This window comes from Hippocampus bargibanti, linkage group LG08, assembly GCF_051943395.1.
Source record: "Hippocampus bargibanti isolate YZ-2025 linkage group LG08, ASM5194339v1, whole genome shotgun sequence".
NCBI classification, from domain to species: Eukaryota; Metazoa; Chordata; class Actinopteri; order Syngnathiformes; family Syngnathidae; genus Hippocampus; species Hippocampus bargibanti.
Window position 1 is genome coordinate 25,133,519 of NC_142741.1, and position 22,862 is coordinate 25,156,380.

The following is a 22,862-nucleotide window of genomic DNA, read 5'->3' on the forward strand; positions in this document are numbered from 1 at the left end:
CGCCATTTTGTGCATTTTTTGGGACATTACATTTCAGTCCAGATTCCTCAAAATGACACGGAAGGACTTCTTTAATGGATTGCAAACATTTATGCTTTCCTCTTCAGAACTATTTGAATCATATTCATAACTGGATGAGTAACAAGAAAGCATCATCTCCGAACCTGAAGCCATTGTTTTGATTCTAGAGCGAGGCAAGATGTCCCGGTGTGATGTCACGAATAAGGGGGCGGGACCTTCTGAAACTCACCATTTCCGGGTCATTTTTAAAGTAGTATAAAATGTTTTTCTGATGTCAGTTAGGAAACAAAAAAATTGTGTTGGTTGTCCTTTAAAGTAGATTTTAATTATATTCGTGAGTATGTGTTGAAGTATTTACACGTTGTTTATGTTCTTGAATTGATTAATACAGTATGCAGTGTCATACATTTTAATGCGATTCAGATAAATCTCGTTTTATTATGAATTTATTTTAACAGGCGAGCCCCAGTACGCATTATTGATGGGAATTCCGGCTCTTTTCAGTAAGCCGGTTATTTTGGCTCGGCTCACTAAAATGATCCGGCACTTATGGCTCCCAAATAGCCCCTCAATTTGTGTTTTTTGTTGTTGCTTAAATTAACTAATTACCAAAAATCACCTAAAATAATGTGAAAAATGAATTACTCATGTAAAAAAAAATACACTAAATCAAATCTAAAAGTCGGCTACCTTTTCCGGCTCTTTGTTAAGAACCGGCTCTCTTCATTCACTTCAGAGATTCGTCTCGTTCGCGAACGGCACATCCCTAGTACGCATGCGCGTTGTAGTTATCTCAAGGCTGAAGCTCTTGCTTGCGAGCGTGTTCGTGAACGTGGACTCCATCAAAGCGGGCCCACGGCTGCCGAACCGGCGCCTCAACGCACTCCAAACTACCTCCAAACGGCACCGTGACCGAGGAGATTAGTGTACCGAATCGATCGTCCGGTCTCGTACTATTCTGGGTTTTGAAGGAGGTGCCATATTGGTCCCCGACATGTAGCCCAGCAAGCGTGGGAGATGTCCGCTGGTAGAAGAGGAGCAGTGATGCCATGAAAATCACAACAACCCACTGAGGGAAATACGGCGGCGGTGCAAGAAGATGATGATGGACACGAGTGGGGCGATTCGAGGGAGGTAACGTCCGACACGGGAGTCCACGGAGGCCTCTTTTTCATTGCTTTCGGGTGGAGGATGGATTTTAACCGACTCCGGAACATCATCAGCCGATACGTAAGCGACTCCACAACACGCGTTCGTGTACGCGATATCTCCCACGAATATGAAGGGTGTACGTATATCAAAGCAATGTGGGCAAGCTATGGACCGTGGGCCCTTTTGGATACAACCCACCATGCTAAAAACACCGTTATTTTGATCTTTTTTTCCCCTAACTCATACAGTACGTTTGAGTCATTAATTCCGGTACCAAGTAACCAATAACATTTTCGACAGATAGTCATTCTTCATTGCAGGATTTAAGTTAAGAAAAAGCCAAATCTCGTATTTTTTTGTACTATACAGTGATACATTGGCTTACAAACTTAATTGTTTCCCAGACAGAGTGTGTAAGGTGAAAAGTGTGTATCCCAAAAAATAATTTCCCATAGGAAACCATTAAAATGAGAATAATCCGTTCCCAGGTCCCCATAAAACATCATTTTCTAATTTTCTAAGCCTTAAAACTACACAAAATATACCTTATTTTATTTATAATAAATGTGCTATTGTATTATAATTATATAAATAAGCTGTACTGTACAATAAAGTCATTTTATTGACCTTTGTGATGGTCGTTGATGGCTTGATGGATTCGAGTGGCCGGTTTCATCAGCATTAAACACTTGATGAGGAACGTAGCCTTCTTCTTTCACCAACTTGAGGAATGATCCCTTGAAGGTGCTTTCTCTGCGATGATTTTACCTAGTTCCTCATCAATTGTGTTCTGTTGAGCTGGGTTGATAGCTTTTTGCATTAAGTGTATAGATGGCTTGTGCGGGTTATTTGTGGGGCCTGATTGATGGGAATTTTAACCTTGCAGTCTACACTCTGCCTTTGAACTATCAAAGTTGAAACGCGTCCAAAGTTTACTGTTTTCTATCCATTTTGTCACTCTCTCTCTTTTGTCTACCTGCCTCTTTAATGTTTAAGCCACCTCCCCACACTGCTGCGTTCTTGACCAATCACGTGGCTTTAACCAACATCTGGGGGTGGGGAATAGAGGACCCAAACAAGTCGGCTGCCATTTTGTTGTTAGGAGAACGGCGCATGTGGCTGCCGCCGCTCACCCACAGAAGAAAATATCCTGTGACTGTAAAGTGACCTTGAGAGTTTTGAAAGGCGCTTAGAAATGAAATGTACTATTATTATTATTATTATTATTATTATTATTATTATTATTATTATTATTATTATTATTATTATTACACGGCACTGCTGAATGTACGGAATCAAAATCAACTTGGCTGGTCCACATTGGAAGTTGCTAAAGGGGGAACATGCAACTAGCATACTAAATGAGTTTTGTTTTGTGATGGCCACAGTTTGACTCCACAATGGAGGAATAATTTATTATTATTATTATTTTTTTCCTCTGAGAAATATCGTTTGAAGTCAACGACAAAACAACAGCATGAAACCGACAGAAGGCCAAGCGTAGCCTGCTTGTTGATGTTCATTAATGGCGCAGCTGGCGACATGGCGTCTGACTGTGACACTTATTCAACTCGGCTCATGACCCACGACCTTTGAACCTGACCTTAAGAGAGTCTCAGGTGCTCTGAGGATAACAATCTTGTTATGATATTTATATATTATTTTTACCCGGGCACACTTGTGGAGCCCGTAACGGTGTCACAACCACACGTGCGGCGCTGCAGAGTTAAAGGACAACCGACACCTTCGGACAAGTTATGTCCATAATTTGTAAATTCACTTCAAATGACTTCTACTGAGCGTATTTGACAAAGATTCCACCGCATATAGTTATATTTTACGTTTTAAGACTTGCGTTGAATATTCAGGAAGTCTGATTTTTGAGTTGGTGACGATTCCTGACGTGACGTCACGGAAGGAACGCCCCTGACCGAGAAACAATGCATTTTGGGTACTTTGTTTGGTCTGAAAACTTCGTGTTGATCCGTGTTGATGGCGAAATTAGAAAGAAAACACATAACGCGATGGTGAGTCGTTGTGTGTTGCACCAAGACTACTATTTGATACTAGTTGACACAAATTCCCAGCAGACAAATCAGCCCATTTCCAACGGAGCTTGGGCGCCATCTTGTGCATTTTCTGGGACGCTACATTGGAGTCCTGACGGCTCAAATTGATCCGGAAGGACTTCTTTAATCGATTGCAAACATGTATGCTTTCCTCTTCAGAACTATTTGAATCATATTCATAACTGGATGAGTAACAAGAAAACATCTTCTCCGAATCTGAAGCCGTTGTTTTGATTCACTTTGAGTCATTTTTATTGGTGTTTAGCATTTGACTAAAAATATCATCCTGCATGTTTTGGGTATTTTAGATGCTATAAAACGTTTTTCGGATGTCATTTAGGAAACAAAAAAGTGGTGTCGGTTGTCCATTAAATGTTTTCTGTCGTCTTAAAACTCACTATTCTGTAGGTCCTGCAATTTGAGTGAAAATGACAAAAACCCTGGCACCGGAGTGATCACATTTTTTGCACATCGTCTGGCAGATGGTGTGTTAGTACACGTGTTCTATTTTGTCTCATCGCGCCCTTTGTCATGTGGTAATAATAGCCGTGGCGCGATGCCTCGGCGGGGTGCCGCGTCTGAAGACTGCCCGAGAGGGTCATGACCTGTAATAGAACCACGTTTATGTAAATTGGACAAAGCCTTCCAAGTAATAATGATAATAATACATTTCATTTCTAAGCGCCTTTCTAAACTCTCAAGGTCACTTTACCGTCACGGGATCAGTTTTTTCTGCGGGTGAGCAGCGGCAGCCACATGCGCCAGGGTTCACTCAACCTGGAATCTCTCAAATAGAAAGAAAGTTAGCTAGCTAGCTAGTAGATAACTAATAGATAGCTAGCTAGCTAGTTAGATAGCGGAAAGCATATGACTCTCTCTGTCTTTGTGTTGTCATATTATTGATTTAGGTTTTTTTTTTGTTCTTTTGGCAGCAAGATGGCGCCGCGAGAGTGGCTGCCTTTACAGCAGCTCGCGTATTTTGTTTTTCTACTTTCATTCCTTTCATCACTTTGCTGCTGTGAAATGTCAATTTCTCCTTGCAAGACTAATAAAGGCAAATCCAATCCAAATAGATAGCTATCTAGGTAGCCAGCCAGCTAGCTAGCTAGAAAGCGAATAGATAGCAAATAGATAGCTAGCTAGGTAGCCAGCTAGCTAGTTAGATAGCAAATAGATATTTAAACAGCTTCTTCCTCCCGTCGCCATTAACTCTATTATTATTATTATTATTATTATTATTATTATTACTTGGAAGGCTTTGTCCAATTTAAAGGACAACCGACGTCTCCGGACAAGTTGTGTCCATAATTTGTCAAATGGCTTCAAATGACTTCTGCTGAGCGTATTTTACAAAGATTCCACCGCATATAGCTATATTTTATAGCTATATTTTACTACATGCTATATGTTTCTTAACTGACATCAGAAAAACGTTTGATAGCATCTAAAATACCCAAAACACGCAGTATGATATTTTTAGTCAAATGCAAAACTCAAATAAAAATGACTTAAAGTGTCCAAAATCTGCAAAAAAATTGAGCTGCGAATTGGGCATTTTCAGAAAGTCCCGCCCCCAGTTGGTGAGGTCACGCCAAGACGTCTTGCATTGCTGGAGAATCAAAACAATGGCTTCAAATTCGGAGAAGATGCTTTCTTATTACTCATCCAGTTATGAATATGATTCAAATAGTTCTGAAGAAGAAAGCATACTTGTTTGCAATCGAATATATAATTTATTCCGTGCCATTTTGAGGCAACGTTGGGGGGAAATGTCTCACCCAAAAAGACGCAGAAAATGCCGACCAAGCTCCGTGTGAGGAATTAATCAGCCAGTTTCCACAATTCCTTACATAGAGCTTTGTCGCCCTCTTCTGCCTCTTTTTGGTGCAACATGACATTTTCAGACCAAACAAGCACAGCAAAATGCATTGACGTGATGGAAGGACCGCTACAATGTGTCTTTTTTCGGTCAGGGAGCGTTCCTTCAGTGACGTCACGTACGGACTCGTCACCAACTCAAAAACAAGACTTCCGGAATATTCAGCGCGAGTCTTAAAACGTAAAATATAGCTATATGCGGTGGAATCTTTGTAAAATACGCTTAGTAGAAGTCATTTGAAGCCATTTTACAAATGATGGACACAACTTGTCCGGAGACGTCTGTTGTCCTTTAAAATTGCACTCCGACTGTAACCTTGCAAACATCCTGCGGCATCAAAGGATTAAAAGGAAAAAAAAAGAACATAGTCGGATTACTTGGGATAAAAATAAAAAGAAAAAATGTGTATGCGACATCCCCCGCTCGACTCCAAAGTGTGTGACGTAACTGTTGAATTTGGCAATGTTACTTCCCCCTCCGCCCCCTTGAAACCACCACCTCTCATCTACGCCGTCCATGACCCTCTTCCTCCTTTTCATCCCAATTTGACACGCGCTAACAACCTGGTGGGAAGCTATGAGAAGTCATTCCCACATGCCAAAATAGCGACTTCACAGCATCGCCGTCCGTCCGTCCGTCCGTCTTATCACAGAAATAGAACTGCCGAAAACGGCGCCGAAATGACGATTAGCCGCTAAAACATTCTTCGGGCTGTGATGGCAATATTTTCCAGGTTACTTTTCCTTCTTTGTAGTTTATTCCATCCAAAAAAAAAAAAAAACGATTCACATTCGATGAAAAGGTTTCTTCAGCCGTCATCTTTGAAGGTGTCGGACGTTTCGCTTCTTATCCGAGAAGCTTCGTCAGCAAACTAAAGTCTTACTGGTAGTATCGGCCCTATATATATATATCCCTACTGTCCAGACGTGGTGGTGCCGGACTCTGCTGTGATAGGTCCCTGCTCTCAGGTTTGGGGGGGGGGGGGGGGGGCAGAGGACTACTCCCTGCGGCTCCACTGATTGCTTCTATTGTCCTGACTGACGACTGGCCCGATTGCCATATCATCTCATCAGCACACAGTGTTTGAAATAACGCCTGCCCGGAGGCCCCGGGGCGTACAACTTTTACGTCGGGCGTACAACTTTCAAAACGTCTCGGCCCGGGTGGCCGACAACTTCTTCGCCAAAAAAAAGATTTTTTTCCAAATCAAACGGTGTTTTTTTTTTATATAAAGCAAAAGCTACAACCAAATTATGGACTTCTTCTTGTCCTTTTGGCTTTCCCTTCATGGACTACTGGTTTTGAAATCAGTCAACTGTTTGTCGTTTGTAAAATTATTGTTATAATGATTGTTAAAAAAGGGGGGAAATTTTAACGTTATTTATTACACATGACAATTTGACATTTTGGTCATGATTTGAGCAACAATAATGGAAGATGACGTAAAACGGCCACGTAAAACAGTGGAACAAATCTAACCCAAGGGCCTTGAGTTTGACACCTGTTTTAAAAAAAACACTATATTTATCAATAAAATCATAACTTTTCAAAACAATGATCACAATTTTTGTCTGTAGTTCTAAATGGGTGAGTTCATACATTTGCTAAGTACTAGCGCAATGCTCAAGCTAACAGTGTTAACTTGTTAAAGTGCGATATATATCAATATGTTTTGTATTGTATTGCATTGCATTGCATTGCATTGTATTGTATTGTATTGCATTGTATTGTATTGTATTGTATAAGCAATTTTCTTCTATCATTACCTGTGTTTCAAATTGTATCCGCTTTGCTCTCTCTTTCTCTGTCCATCAGTGCGTGGGGGAGGAGAACTGGGTCGACAATCGGACAGTCTACATCGGTCATAAAGAAGCCCCTCCGGGAGCTGGGGCCTACATCCCTCAGCGTTACCCGGACAACCGTATTGTGTCCTCAAAGGTCAGAAGATCCTTTCAATTATTCAGAACTGCCAAAGGCTGTATCAGGGGCGATGTATTCTTTTCTTTTGAAAAAATATTAGATTTCGGAAGCATTTCGTGATTCTTATAGATAAGAAACAATTTTCATTTTAATCTTAGTAGACTTTTTGTAACAGTTCTTCAGAGGACATTTGCTCCATAATGCCATCAAATTCTCACCCACGGGCCTTAAAGGACAACCGACACCAAGTTGTGTCCAAAATTTATAAAATCACTTCAAATGACTTCTACTGAGCGTATTTTACAAAGATTCCACCGCATATAGCTAGATTTGACCTTTTAAGACTCGCGCCGAATGTTCCGGAAGTCTTGTTTTTGAGTTGCTGACGAGTCCTCACGTGACGTCACTGAAGGAACGCCCCTGACTGAAAAAAGGACTCATTGTAGCAGTCCTTCCATCACGTCAATGCATTTTGCTGTGCTTGTTTGGTCTGAAAATGTCATGTTGCACCAAAAAGAGGCAGAAGAGGGCGACCAAGCTCCATGTAAGGAATTTATCAGCCTGTGGAAACGGGCTGATTAATTCCTTACACGGAGCTTTGTCGCCATTTTCGGTATGTATGTATGTATGCTTTCAACAAGAAAGCATATTGTTTTGATTCTAGAGGAAGGCAAGACGTCGTAGCGTGACATCACGAACAAGGGGGCGGGACCTTTTGAAACTCTGCATCTCCGGGTTCATTTTGGGACACTTTACGTCATTTTTAATGGTGTTTTGCATTTGACTAAAAATATCAGCCTGCGTGTTTTGGGTATTTTTGATGCTATAAAACGTTTTTCTGATGTCAGTTAGGAAACAAACAAAATGGTGTCCTTTAAGTTCCCCACCCCTGGTTTAGGGTGTCTTACTCAACATGACTGAGACCCCTCCACTATAAATAGGAAAATATTGCCTCATTAGCGTTCATCAAAAAGGAATGTAATTTCCATAAGATGGCAAAAAAAAATCTGTTTATAGCCTGACGAAACCATCAAAATATGATCGGGTGGCGTCCAGCAATATTTTCATTCTATAATTCTTTGGTAGGGAGTCCAAACAGTTCTGTTTTTCAACAAATGAGAGAAGCGAAGGTTTTTTTTTTATTGTATTTTTCTATTTTGACAGTACACCTTTTGGAACTTCATCCCCAAGAACCTGTTTGAACAGTTCAGAAGAATTGCCAACTTCTACTTTTTAGTCATATTTCTTGTCCAGGTGAGAACGTCATCGTTCATGTATTTTCATCAAAGTGTGTAATTCAGGTTGCGTATTTGTGATATGGTTCGGAATTTTAAGTGATGTCAGAAACGCCGTTTTCCATGTTGGACTGCATTCCTATTTTCCATCAGATGATGCCAGTTTTTGGAAAATACAATCAAGATTCTCAATGTATGAAACTTGCATTCAACACAAAGAATCACAACTTAAATCTTGACCAAAATCGAGTTTGTATCAAGACATTAAGTCGTGTCTTATCGTCATGTCAGAGACTTGACAGTCAGACACTGTGGACAGAGACTCGGAACCAGATTGTCTTTACTGCCGGCAGGAAACGCAGTCATCTATGACATACGTCTGAATTCTGCGCCCCTCTGCCAAGCTATTTATTGAGAATACATGCAAATTAAAGTGATACATTAGTAAAACATAGTTTTCTCCATTATAATACCACGCCTCTGGACGTACTGAGCACCAAGAGCTGTAAGCAATAAAAAATTTTGTTTCCCATGAACTGATAAGTTTGTAACCTGGCTAATGACCTCTTCCTGAGGTAAGGAGTTTGCATTCCTAAATGACTCCTGTGATAAGGAGTTCCTCAAGTCCGAAATTGCTCCTGTGAAGCTGACCGTTTAACTTGCTGTGTCCGTTGATCTGATTGACCCGAGGTTGTCCGTGCTTCAATTGTGTATTGAGTCACAAGTGTTGACTAAGCATACAACAGCATGAAACTTTTAAATATGATAACTCCTTATTCTCTAATCTCTATCACTGCCAGATGATGTGCAAAAATGTGTTCACTCCAGTGCCAGGGTTTTTGTCATTTTCACTCAAATTTCAGGACCCATAGAATATTAAGTTTTATGACTACATAGACATTAAATCCAGCGTTAGAAACCTTAGACTCGGTTCTGTCATCAGAAAGAAATAGTTCATTCCTAAGTTATATGGATCTGGAGTGATATGAGCTTGAAATGAGGGCGGCTGTCCAAAATACAAGACAATACAGACGCACCCCACATTGCGAACGAGATACGTTCCGGACGGTCTTTCGTAAGGTGAATTTGTTCATAAGTTGCTTCAGTGCTATATTTTGTATGGGATGTATGTTTGAGGCTTTTACAAGTACCGTAAAGTCTCGTTACATCGATATTCGTATATAATTATTATTATATAAGAAACTATATTATTATATAGATTATATAATAAAGGCAAATCCAATCCAATCCAATTCAAGGGAGTCCGAAAAAATATCGATATAACCGGGACTATCGATATATCCGATATCGATATCACGAGACTTTACTGTATGTTTATATAAGTGACCTGTATTGCTTTGTACTGCAAAATAAACATTTAATAAAATATATGCTCTAAAAAGATATGTACAACGAGAGAGAATACTACATATTTTACTACAAAAATCCTCGTCAGTGCCGTTGTTCGTAACTCGAATGCTTAGAAGTAGGGGAGCATCTGTACATACATATTAATTTATATAGTACATGAACAAAAGGTAAATGCTGCCCTCTCGCGGAAGGGAAAACCATTGCCAGAGGTCTGACCAGCGCTTTATCGGCATCCCCCGCAAGAAAAACAAAAAAACCCAAACAAATTCAGGAATGCCGCTGCGCGTGACGCTTTTCAATTGCCGCATAAATTCGGGAATGGCTGCGATCGAATGAGTCGTAATTTTCTTCGTATGGTTGGAAACTGTATAAAATCGTAATTTGGGACTTTCACAACGAATGTATGTCATGTGCTTCCCGCTCCAGCTCATCATCGACACCCCCACCAGCCCAGTCACCAGTGGTCTGCCCCTCTTCTTTGTTATCACAGTTACTGCCATCAAGCAGGTATAACCACACACACACACACTCCTGTTTCAATGGTTTTGTGAGGTCCAGATAACTCCAGATAAGGAGTGAGGGATACGTTTAGAGAAGAACTAGTGTTACAGTTGAAGACTAAATGTCAGCCCATTTCCCACTTCAACTTCTTTAAAAAACAAGGAAATAAAAAGTGGACTTGAAACTGAAATAACAGCAGGAGTGAGGTTTCTGAATGGCTACATTCAAAGTCCTCACCCCTGTAGTGAATTTGGTTAAAATATCGTTTTACTTTTTGTGGTATGAACTTTTTTCCTCTCATTAACCACGCACACACACACACACACAGAAACACAAACAGCGAGTAAAAATTGTGTGTATCCAAGTGAAATGAAAATACACACCACAAAATCATTTTGGGTGAATTTGTGGGGACCTTTCTGAAACTTTAACAGACGCAGATATAGACCCTCTAGAAGCCTTTAGAATAAATAACTTGTGAGGACCACCCAAAAGGTCCTCACTTGTCAAAAACGTCCTCACTACGTATGGCATAAAAATCTTAGTGGTCCTCACAAGACTAGTCATACAAACACACACACACAAGCCTCGGACTCCAATCAGCTGTTCTATTATCTGTACGTACACACATTCCTCTCGGGGCGCATTGAAAATGTCTGCTGATGTGAGAAATATGGTAATGAATGCTTCCCTCTGTTCATCACCGGAGCCCCCAGGGGGGATGCAAACCCCCCCTTGCGTTACTATCAATGATAGATGGGGCCACGCTGGCTAAAGAGAAGCAAAATTTAGCGGGCACATAAATCTAAAGCATGACACGTCGGCACGAAATCAAGCAAACGGGTCACCCAGCTCAACGTACACAACGGCAATTAATCACACCTGGGTTTACGCGATCATCTGTCCAACTCTCACGTCGTCTTCTTCTCTATCTTCAACAATCTTGTTCCTCTCAGGGCTACGAGGATTGGCTGCGGCACAAAGCCGACTGCTCCATCAATGAGTGTCCGGTGGACGTGGTGCGACGGGGGAAGGCGCTGACGACGCAGAGTCACAAACTGCGGGTAAGATCCGGCTTGTTAAAAGCTAGAAGCACCTGTGGCTATGAAACAGATAGTGTCTGGTCCTCATTTGGTTCTTGTCTACCGCACACCATGTGTTCGTCCATTCCAAGATAACATGTTTGTAGTTTGTGATGAAATACAGTGATAGCTCACTTTACGAACCCCTTTGGCTTTCGAACTTTTCGGTTTACGAACGTTACACTAATGAAAATTTTACCTTGGCGTACAAACTATTTTTTGGGATACACACTGACGTGCCACAATGAGTGATGTGTCGTTGGCGAACGAGCCCGTTCTCCTAACAAGAAAATGGCAGACGGCTTGTTTTGGTCCTCTATTCCCCGCCACCAGTCTTTAAAGCCACGTGATTGGTCAAGAACGCAGTAGTGAGGGGAGGTGGTTTAAACATTAAAGAGACTGACAGACGACAGAGAGAGAGTGACAAAATGGATAGAAAACAGTGAAATTTGGACTCGTTTCAACTTTGATTGAAAGATTAAAATATCCCATCAATCAGGCTCCACAAAAAACCCGCACAAGCCACATATACACTTGATGCAAAACGCTATCAACCCAGCTAAACAGAACACCATTGATGAGTAACAAGGTAAAATTATCGCAGAGGAACTAGATAAAATTATCGCAGACAAAGCACCTGCAAGGGATCATTCCTCAAGATGGTGAAAGAAGAAGGCCACGTTCCTCATCAAGTGTTTAATGCTGATGAAACCGGCCACTCCATTCCATCAAGACATCATCGACCATCACAAAGGTCAATAAAATCACTTTATTATACAGTGCAGTTTATTTCTTTAATTATAATTCCACAGCACATTTATTATACATAAATTAAGGTATATTTTGTGTAGTTGTAAGGCTTACAAAGTAGAAAATGATATTTTATGTGGACCTGGGAACGGATTATTCTCATTTTAATGGTTTCCTATGGGAAATTAATTTTTGGGATACACACTTTTCGCCTTACTCTGTCTGGGAACCAATTAAGTTTCCCTGAATCTGAACTCTCTGAAGCCATTGTTTTGATTCTGGAGCAGGGCAGTGTGTGATCAATAGTGACGTCACAAAATAGGGGGCGGGACTTTCTTAATCTGCCCAGTTCCGAACTCATTTTGTGGCAGTTTTGTTACCCTTGAAGTCATTTTTATTGGTGTTTTGCATTTGACTAAAAATTTCAGCCTGCGTGTTTTGGCTATTTTAGATGCTATAAAAAGTTTTTCTGATGTCAGTTATGAAACAAAAAAATGGTGTCGGTTGTCCTTTAAAACTGGACTTTGTTTCATCTCTTGCTGTTCTGCCTTGAGGTATTACCACCCGTCTAATCTTCTTTTTTTTTCTAATCGCTCAAGAGGAAGAAAAAAAAATGTTCTTTGGACTAAATTTCACATACACGTGTAGGGTAATGTGTCTCTTTGTGTGTTATTTTCTATTCTTTCACTACCCCCCCCCCCCCCCCCCACCACCCACCCTTTTATTCCCCACCTCTCTCATCACGAGTGTCTCCCTTGTGTTTTCCGTGTTTTGTGGATCAAACGGAGCGGATTAGCGCATGAGCCGGCAGCAGGAATAATGATGAATATATTAATCACGCAAATTCGCAGAGCATGTGTCATGTGTACGGTCACCATGACGATGGGATTTTATCCGCGCAACGTAAGCTCTTCGCTTGGCATTATCTGTGATGTAACTTCTCAATCCTCCCAAAAAATAAAATAAAATTAAATAAATGAAAAAAAAGGTTGTTCATGTGAGTAGGTAAAAAAGGTCTGTCATGTATTAAAGGACAACCGACACCTCCGGACAAGTTGTGTCCATAATTTGTAAAATTATGTAAAATGACTTCGCATTGTAGCGCATTTTACAAAGATTTCACCGCATATAGCTATATTTGACCTTTTACGGCACGCGCTGAATATTCAGGAAGTCTTGTTTTCGAGTTGATGACGATCCCCTAAGTGACGTCACGGAGGGAACGCCCCTGACCGAGAAAGCGACACACAATGCATTTTGGGTACTTTTTTTCATCTGAAAACAGTGTTGATGGCAAAATTAGAAGGAAAACTACATAAATAACGAGATGGTGAATTGTTGTGTGTCACACCAAGACTACTATTTGATACTAGTTGACACAAATTCCCAGCAGACAAATCAGCCCATTTCCAACGGAGCTTGGACGCCATCTTGTGCATTTTCTGGGACGCTACATTGGAGGCCAGACGTCTCAAAATGACACAGAATGACTTGTTTAATCGATTGCAAACATGTATGCTTTCCTCTTCAGAACTATTTGAATCATATTCATAACTGGATAAGTAACAAGATAGCATCTTCTCCAAATCCGAACTCTCTGATGCCATCGTTTTGTGTCTGGAGTATCCTGGCGTGACGTCACGAACAAGGGGGCGGGACTTTCTGAAACTCGCCATTTCCGAGGTCATTTTCAGGCAGTTTTGGGACACTAAGTCATTTTTATTGGTGTTTTGCATTTGACTAAAAATATCAGCATGCGTCTTTTGGGTAATTTCGATACTATTGAAACCTTTTCAAACCCAAAAAAATGGTTTAAGGATATTGCCGCCATGATACCACTATTGTGTCGGTGTCGCAGGTGGGCGACATCGTGGTGGTGAGGGAGGACGAAACGTTTCCATGTGACCTCATCCTGCTCTCATCCAGCCGACAAGATGGCACTTGCTATGTCACCACAGCCAGCCTGGACGGCGAATCCAGTCACAAGGTGCCTTGAGACATTTCAGCCTGTGTGCTTCATGCTGTTTTGTATGCTTTTAAAAATAGGCAAAACTATGCATAGCATGCGTACTTATTTCAAACCGATAAACACTTTAAGGCAAAAATTAGCGCATCCAAAAGATAGGCTGCCAAATGAAAAACAAAGTCATGTAGTTTATTCAATACATTGTTAAAATGAAAATTGTAAAAAGCAACACATTGGGGAGACGAAACAAATTCTCCAAAAAAGACTTTATCAACATAGCAGAGATAATACTAGTGGGCCTCAATCGGCAGTACATATGCACCTAAAAGCTAGCAACCACAAGATTTGACGACAACGAGGTTAGAATATTCGCAAAAGAACATAAATGGTTTGAAAGGGGAGTTAAAGAAGCGATTTTCATAAAACAGCTAAATCCTTCACTAAATCGCCATGGTGGAGTGAGGTTCAATTTGGATCGTTCGTTTGTCTTTCTTCAGACCTACTACGCCATACCAGATACTATGGCCTTTAGGACGGATAAGGAAGTGGATTCCCTGCATGCCCTCATCGAATGTGAACAACCGCAGCCTGACCTCTACAAGTCAGTGTGACACCTTGATGATTGTTTGGAAATTCAAGGTCACTTTCCTTGAATGGCTCGTTTGTCTTGTCTTTTGGGTTAATTCAGATTTGTGGGACGTATCCATATTTACAAGGAAAACGAAGAACCTGTTGCGAGGTAGGTTTTCATTTGATTCATTGTACGAACGTTAAATTTATGAACATTTTACCTTGGCATACGAACTATTTTTCGGGATACACACGGAGCATGCCACAATGAGTGATGTGTCCTTTGCAACGAGCCCGTTCTCCTAACAAGGAAAGCTATGGGATTGGTCAAGAACGCAGCAGTGAGGGGGGTGGTTTAAACATTAAAGAGACAGGCAGACGAGAGTGAGAGAGTTTCAACTTTGATAGTTCAAAGGCAGAGTGTAGACTGGAAGGTTAAAATATATCCCATCAATCAGGCGCCACAAATAACCCGCACAAGCCATCTTGATGCAAAAAGCTATCAAGTCAGCTAAACAGAACACAATTGATGAGGAACTAGGTAAAAGTATCACAGAGAAAGCACCTACAAGGGATCATTCCTCAAGATGGTGAAAGAAGAAGGCTACGTTCCTCATCAAGTGTTTAATGCTGATGAAAGCAGCCACTCCATTCCATCAAGCCATCAACGACCATCACAAAGGTCAATAAAACCACTTTATTATACAGTACAGTTTATTTCTTTAATTATAATTCCATAGCACATTTATTATACATAAAATAAGGTATAGTTTGTGTAGTTTTTTTGGCTTAGAAATTAGAAAGTAGAAAGTAGGGCACTTGGGAACGGATTAGTCTCATTTTAATGGTTTCCAATGGAAAGTTATTTTTTGGGATACACACTTTTCGCCTTACTGTGTCTGGGAGCCAATTAAGTTCGTAAGCCAATGTATCACTGTACTAGCGAGCTTGCTAGCTAGCATGTGTTGTCAAGTCAGCCGCTCTTCTTTTATTTCAGACCACTTGGTGCTGAGAATTTACTACTCCGAGGCGCAACACTGAAGAACACACAACAGATTTATGGTGACCATTTATTCGTATGAATATTTCTTCATATTGAGGTTTGTTGCTGCCGCCACTCATTTTCCTTCGTCCTTTCCGTCAGCTGTTGCCATTTACACTGGCATGGAGACCAAAATGGCGCTCAATTACCAATCGAAATCGCAAAAGCGATCCGCTGTGGAAAAGTGAGCTCTTATCTGACCACGTCCGCTTTGAGGGGGACAATTTGGATGATTTCATTTATTTGGACTCTTTTTATCTCATCACCGCAGGTCCATGAATGCCTTTCTGGTTGTTTATCTGTGCATCCTGATCAGTAAAGCGCTCGTCAATACTGTTCTGAAATATGCCTGGCAGTGGTCTCCAGACCGCGATGAGCCTTGGTACAACCACAGAACGGAGAACGAGCGACAGCGACATGTGGTACGCGATGGGACATTTCGTTCACAAGCACGCGGTGCAAATGTCACATCAGAACTAATACATAAACAAATAAATAATGCGAATATTTTTGTCATAACTTGAGGTGGAAACACTCCGGTTGGACTTCTTCAAGCTATTCCAGTTGTTTTATTCTAGTATGATTTTATAGTCATTAACATATTCACTGCCATTCATGAATGTATTCGGGTTTTTTTTTTCATGCTTGGGAGCCGATAAAGCGCTGGTCAGACCTTTGGTGATGTTTTTCCCTTCCACAAGGGGGCAGCATTTCCCTTTTTTCCATGTTAGCGCTTTGTTCCAGCTTCAGCTGTTGTTTAAGCGCTATATAAACCAATATGTATGTATTGCATTGTATTTTGGACAGCCGCCCTCATTTCAAACTCGTATAACTCCAGAGCCATATAATTTAGGAATTAACTACTTTTTTTTCTGATGAAAGAAGAAAGTCGAAGGTTTCTAATGCTGTATTGAATGTTTATGTCGACCTAAACTCAATATTCTGCGTCTTGGAATTCAAGTTACAATGACAAAAACCTTGACACTGGAGTGGGCACATTTTTGCACATGTCTGGCAGTGAATGAGTTAAAGGACAACCGACGCCTTCGGACAAGTTGTGACCATAATTTGTAAAATCACTTGAAATGACTTCGACTGAGCGTATTTTACAAAGATTCCACCGTATATAGCTATATTTTACATTTTAAGACTCGCGCTGATTATTCAGGAAGTCTTGTTTTCGAGTTGATGACGATGCCTGACGTGACGTCACTGAAGGAACGCCCCTGACCGAGAAAGCGACACACAATGCATTTTGCGGTACTTTGTTTGTTCTGAAAACTTTGTGTTGATCCGTGCTGATGGCAAAAATAGAAGGACAACACATAAATAACACGATGGTGAATCGTTGTGTGTTGCACCAAGACTACTATTTGATACTAGTTGACACAAATTCCCAGCAGACAAATCAGCCCATTTCCGACGGAGCTTGGGCGCCATCTTATGCATTTTATGGGACGCTACATTGGAGTCCAGACGCCTCAAAATGAGACGGAAGGACTTCTTTAATCGATTGCAAACATTTATGCTTTCCTCTTCAGAACTTTTTGAATCATATTCATAACTGGATGAGTTAGAAGAAAACATCTTCTCCGAATCAGAACTTTCTGAAGCCATTGTTCTGATTCTGGAGCAAGGCAGTGTGTGACCAATAGTGACGTCACGAACAAGGAGGCCGGACTTTCTGAAACTCGCAATTTCCGGGGGCATTTTGAAGTAGTTTTGGGACACTTTAAGTCATTTTTATTGGTGTTTTGCATTTGACAAAAAAATTTCAGCCTGCATGTTTTGTGTATTTTAGATGCTATAAAACGTTTTTCCAATGTCAGTTATGAAACAAAAAAATTGTGTCGGTTCTCCTTTAAATAATAACATTATAATGAAAATATCATTTTGATAAAAAGAAAAACAAAATGTCAAACTTTATTCTTGTGTAATGACAATTTTTTTCCCCCCAAAACAAATGCGCACTTATTTTAATCATTTGATTTCACAACTTTGTCATACAACATAAAATGACTTTTCTATTCTTGTATCAATTTCAACCTTCTTCTCGTGACTTCCATGACTTCATTCTCAGAATATTATTTTATTTTTACCATGACGGTAATATGACATATTCCACTCCTTGTTGTTTTCCTGCAGGTGATCAGGGCCTTCACAGACTTCCTGGCCTTCATGGTCCTATTCAACTACATTATCCCCGTTTCCATGTACGTCACAGTGGAGATGCAGAAGTTCCTGGGCTCCTATTTCATCACGTGGGATGAGGAGATGTTTGATGAGGAGTTGGGTGAAGGACCTCAGGTTAATACCTCTGACCTGAATGAGGAGCTTGGTCAGGTAAAACTTTGACTTCTTGCAAAGCTTGTTATTTTCCAGAGCGTCACCTATTCAACTTTGTGGTTTCCAGGTGGAATATGTTTTCACTGATAAGACGGGCACTCTGACGGAGAACAACATGGAATTCATCGAATGCTGCGTCGATGGGAATGTTTACATTCCGCATGCCATATGCAACGGTCAAATCCTCAGCGCCGCCTCCAGTATCGATATGATCGATTCCTCACCCGGTGGATACCGCCGAGTAAGTACTGTACAGTGATACCTCGGTTTACGAACCCCTTGGTTCACCAACTTTTCGGTTTACGAACGTTAAATGTCTGAAAATTTTACCTTGGCATACAAACTTTTTTCGGGATACACACGGAGCTGCCACAATGAGTGATGTGTCGTTCGTGAATGAGCCCGTTCTTCTAACAAGAAAATGGCAGCCGACTGTTTTAGTCCTCTATTCCCCACCCCCAGTCTTCATTTAAAGCCACGTGATTGGTCAAGAACGCAGCAGTGAGGGAAGGTGGTTTAAACATTAAAGAGACAGGCAGACGACAGTGAGAGAGCTTCAACTTTGATAGTTCAAAGGTACAGTGTAGACTGCAAGGTTAAAATTCCCATCTATCAGGCTCCACAAATAACCCGCACAAGCCATCTGTACACTTGATGCAAAAAGCTATCAATCCAGCTAAACAGAACACAATTGATGAGGAACAAGGTAAAATTATCGCCGAGAAAGCACCTACGAGGGATCATTCCTCAAGATGGTGAAAGAAGAAGGTATGTTCCTCATCAAGTGTTTAATGCTGATGAAACCGGCCACTCCATTCCATCAAGCCATCAACGACCATCACAAAGGTCAATAAAACAACTTTATTATCTATTTTATCTGTGTCTTTGTTTTGTCATATTGTCTCTATGCTGTCATATTATTTGTTATTTAGTTTTTTTTTGTTCTTTTGACTTCAAGACGGCGCCGCGAGAGTGGCTGCCTTTCCAGTAGCTCATGTATTTCGTTTTTCTACTTTCATTCCTTTCATCACTTTGCTGCTGTGAAATGTAAATTTCTCCACTGTGAGACTAATAAAGGCATATCCAATATCCAATTATACCATCCAGTTTATTTCTTTAATTATAATACCATAGCACATTTATTATACATAAAATAATGTATATTTTGTGTAATTTTAAAGCCTAGAAAGTAGAAAATGATGTTTTATGGGGGCCTGGGAACAGATTATTCTCATTTTAATGGTTTCCTATGGGAAATTAATTTTTGGGATACACACTTTTCGCCTCTGTCTGGGAACCAATTAAGTTCGTAAGCCAAGGTATCACTGTATTTCTTTGTTTGACTTACCTCCATTCAATTATGCCTGTAGGAGCACGAGGACCTGTTTTTCCGTGCCTTGTGCCTGTGTCACACGGTTCAAGTGAAGGAAGAGGACACAGTGGACGGCATCAAGAAGGGCATCCATCAGGGTCGTCCCACCTCCTTTTACATCTCCTCTTCTCCGGATGAGGTGGCTTTGGTGGAGGGAATGAAAAGGTCGCTGTTCTAAATGACGCTGTGTTATCTTAAAATCTGCACAGATTCTTAAAATTGTTGCATCGCAAATGTATTATTTGAAATGACACATAGATGAGAACACTGACGAAACGTATGTAACATCGTACAAGATCCGATGTTAGACCTGAGAGGAACTCCAAAGGTCAAATTCCACGTCAAAACTTGGATTACAAACTTAATTGGTTCCCAGACAGAGTGTCTAAGGTGAAAAGTGTGTATCCCAAACATTAATTTCCCGTAGGAAACCATTAAAATGAGAATAATCTGTTCCCAGATCCCCATAAAACATCATTTTCTACTTTCTTAGACTTAAAACTACATAAAATACACCTTATTTTATGTATAATAAATGTGTTATGGTATTACAGTAAAGTCTCGTTATATCGATATTCAAGGGAATCCGAAAAAATATCGATATAACCGGGACTATCGATATATCCGACCCTGTTTGCATGTAATTTTCTCTGTGCGTGCTTAGAAAGAGTATCGATATAACCGGGACTCTCGATATATCCGATATCGATATAACGAGACTTTACTGTATATATCATTGTTGCAGCTCTGCGTGTATCCTGAAAAATAGTTCATATGCCAAGGTAAAATTTTCATATATTTAGCGTTCGTAAACCGATAATTAGTATGCCAATTCCAATAAATATGCCGTATAGCACATTTATTATACATAAAATAAGGTATGTTTTGTGTAGTTTTAAGGCTTATGAAATTATGAAGTAGAAAATGATGTTTTATGGTGACCTGGGAACAGATTATTTTCATTTTAATGCTTTCCTATGGGAACTTAATTTTTGGGATCCACACTTTTCGCCTTCCACACTCTGTCTGGGAACCAATTAAGTTCATAAGCCAAGGTATCACTATAATTCAGTTATTGCTTTCCCAGATGGACTGTTACATGTGCATCTGCGTAATCATGTTTGAATTGTAAACATCTTTTCTCGTCTCCAGGCTGGGCTACACCTATCTGAGACTGAAAGACAACTACATGGAGATTTTGAACAAAGACGACGAGATTGAAAGGTTGGTGTGCCAAACGGTTGATTCGAAATGATAACTAACTCAATTTTATGACTTCCAATGCACAAGAAGCCTCTGGGAACGTCTGTTTGCTTTGCATCGATCAAATCCATAGCACACTAAAGAGCTTTTTAGTCTTTGCGGAGTGTATTCATCAAGAAAGAATGGCTTTTTTTGTCTTAAGTGCAGAGTTGGACAAAAAGGTCAGCTTTATTGTCAAATATGCTAATATGCATGACATACAGCACAGATGAAATTAGCATGCAAGGCACTTATAATGACTTTAACAAACATAATAAACACGAAAATGCCGATTTTCAAACAGTGAATTAAATGATGCACGCAAATGATTTCATCCCTACGTTTTCTTTACGTCAGGTTCGAGCTCCTTCATGTGCTCAACTTTGACTCTGTAAGGCGGAGAATGAGCGTCATTGTTCGGGCGAGCTCAGGTATGTCAAACTAACGCGTCATATCGATCTGTGAAAAGCATTTCCGCCTGCTTTTGAGGTTGGAATTCTGTTGTTTGGAAAACAAGCGACTTGTTTATGTGCTCGCAGGGGAATACTTGCTTTTCTGCAAGGGCGCCGACTCCGCCATTTTTCCTCTGGTGATCTCTGGCAAGGTGGAACAGGTGAAGGCGCGGGTGGAGCAAAACGCTGTGGTAAGCGCTCAGCAGATGACAATGAAAACGTGAATGTGTGTGGTGGTCAATAGAAAGTCAAACGAAACTCATTGGAGAATTTAATAATCAAAACTATTCTAGCATAAAACTGGAAAACGGTCATTTATTATCAGTCTTAAAAGGTACAGTGATACCTCGGTTTACGAACCCCTTAGCTTACGAACATTTCGGTTTACAAACGTTAAATGTATTAATTTTTTACCTTGGCATACACACTATTTTTCGGGATACACACGGAGCTGCCACAACGAGTGATGTGTCGTTCCCGAACGAGCCCGTTCTCGTAACAAGAAAATGGCCGCCGGCTTGTTTTGTTCCGCTATTCCCCGCCCCCAGTCTTCGGTTAAAGCCACGTGATTGGTCAAGAACGCAGCAGTGAGGGGAGGTAGTTTAAACATGAAAGAGATAGGCAGACGACAGGGAGAGAGTGACAAAATGGATAGAAAACAGTGACATTTGGACTCGCTTCAACTTTGATAGTATATGTAAATTTCTCCACTGCAAGACTAATAAAGGCAAATCCAATCCAAAGGCAGAGTGTAGACTGCAAGGTTAAAATTCCCATCAATCAGGCTCCACAAATAACCCGCACAAGCCATCTGTACACTAGATGCAAAAAGCTATCAAGCCATCAAAACAGAACACAATTGATGAGGAACAAGGTAAAATTATCGCAGAGAAAGCACCGACAAGGGATCATTCCTCAAGATGGTGAAAGAAGAAGGCTACGTTCCTCATTTAGTGTTTAATGCTGAGGAAACCGGCCACTCCATTCCATTATAATACCATAGCACATTTATTATACATAAAATAAGGCATATGTTGTGTAGTTTTAAGGTTTATTTAGGAAAAAAAATATGTTTTATGGGGACCTGGGAACAGATTATTGTCATTTTAATGGTTTCCTATGGGAAAATATTTTTTGGGATACACACTTTTCGCCTTAAACACTCAGTCTGGGAACCAATTAAGTTTGTAAGCCAAGGTATCACTGTATATTCCTCACCGAAGGAAACGAATGAATTTAACCACAGTGTGGCGAAAAAGTGCAGTTCACTCGATGCATTTTTGAATGTGCAATTCTAAATGATTCGAAAGGCATCGCATCAACAACAGTCCCTGTGCGGCTCATGGAACTTCATTCATTTTGTCGCCATGGAAACAGGAAGGCCTACGAACGCTGTGCGTGGCATACAAGAGGCTGTCGGAGTCCGAGTACCAAGAGGCGTGTCGGCATCTGACAGATGCCAAACTGGCCCTGCAGGAGAGAGAGCAGAGGCTGTCTGAGGCTTATGATGTCATCGAAAGGGACTTTGTGCTTCTGGGTGCCACGGCGGTGGAGGACAGGTTGGTTGCACGACAGCAAGAGAAAATGAGTCATCAAGTTAATCATGTTAGCGTGACTCAATGGGCAAAAAAATTAATAAATAAAAAATAAAACAGGGCTGGTCAGTTGCCGATGGGGAAATGGCAATTACAGTCATACCTCAGTTTACGAACCCCTTGGCTTACGAACTTTTCGCTTTACGAACGTTACATTTATGAAAATTTCACCTTGGCATACGAACTATTTTTCGGGATACACACGGAGCTGCCACAATGAGTGATGCGTCGTTCGCGAACGAGCACGTTCTCCTAACAAAAAAATGGCAGCAGGCTTGTTTTGGTCCTCTATTCCCC

The 22,862-nt window shown here is 40.7% G+C and overlaps 1 protein-coding gene across 6 annotated transcripts in view; it reads left to right on the top strand.

Annotated features, from left to right (window-relative positions):
* Positions 1-828: 828 nt before the first annotated feature.
* Positions 829-22,862, top strand: part of LOC148894944 (phospholipid-transporting ATPase IH-like) — a 41,291-nt gene continuing 19,257 nt past the window's right edge. For all 6 annotated transcript variants that reach the window (XR_016115753.1, XR_016115752.1, XM_089002438.1 and 3 more), the window contains exons 1-18: positions 829-1,251; positions 6,937-7,059; positions 8,206-8,295; positions 10,074-10,154; positions 11,105-11,212; positions 13,839-13,967; positions 14,444-14,547; positions 14,635-14,685; positions 15,514-15,578; positions 15,661-15,742; positions 15,830-15,980; positions 17,704-17,901; positions 17,972-18,145; positions 19,275-19,441; positions 20,429-20,500; positions 20,876-20,949; positions 21,058-21,161; positions 22,348-22,529. Coding sequence is in view for 4 of the 6 variants with exons in the window: in XM_089002438.1 (XP_088858564.1) it covers positions 1,213-1,251; positions 6,937-7,059; positions 8,206-8,295; positions 10,074-10,154; positions 11,105-11,212; positions 13,839-13,967; positions 14,444-14,547; positions 14,635-14,685; positions 15,514-15,578; positions 15,661-15,742; positions 15,830-15,980; positions 17,704-17,901; positions 17,972-18,145; positions 19,275-19,441; positions 20,429-20,500; positions 20,876-20,949; positions 21,058-21,161; positions 22,348-22,529 (1,994 nt within the window). In the remaining 2 variants the exon portion in view is untranslated. The remainder of the gene's footprint in view (positions 1,252-6,936; positions 7,060-8,205; positions 8,296-10,073; positions 10,155-11,104; positions 11,213-13,838; positions 13,968-14,443; positions 14,548-14,634; positions 14,686-15,513; positions 15,579-15,660; positions 15,743-15,829; positions 15,981-17,703; positions 17,902-17,971; positions 18,146-19,274; positions 19,442-20,428; positions 20,501-20,875; positions 20,950-21,057; positions 21,162-22,347; positions 22,530-22,862) is intronic.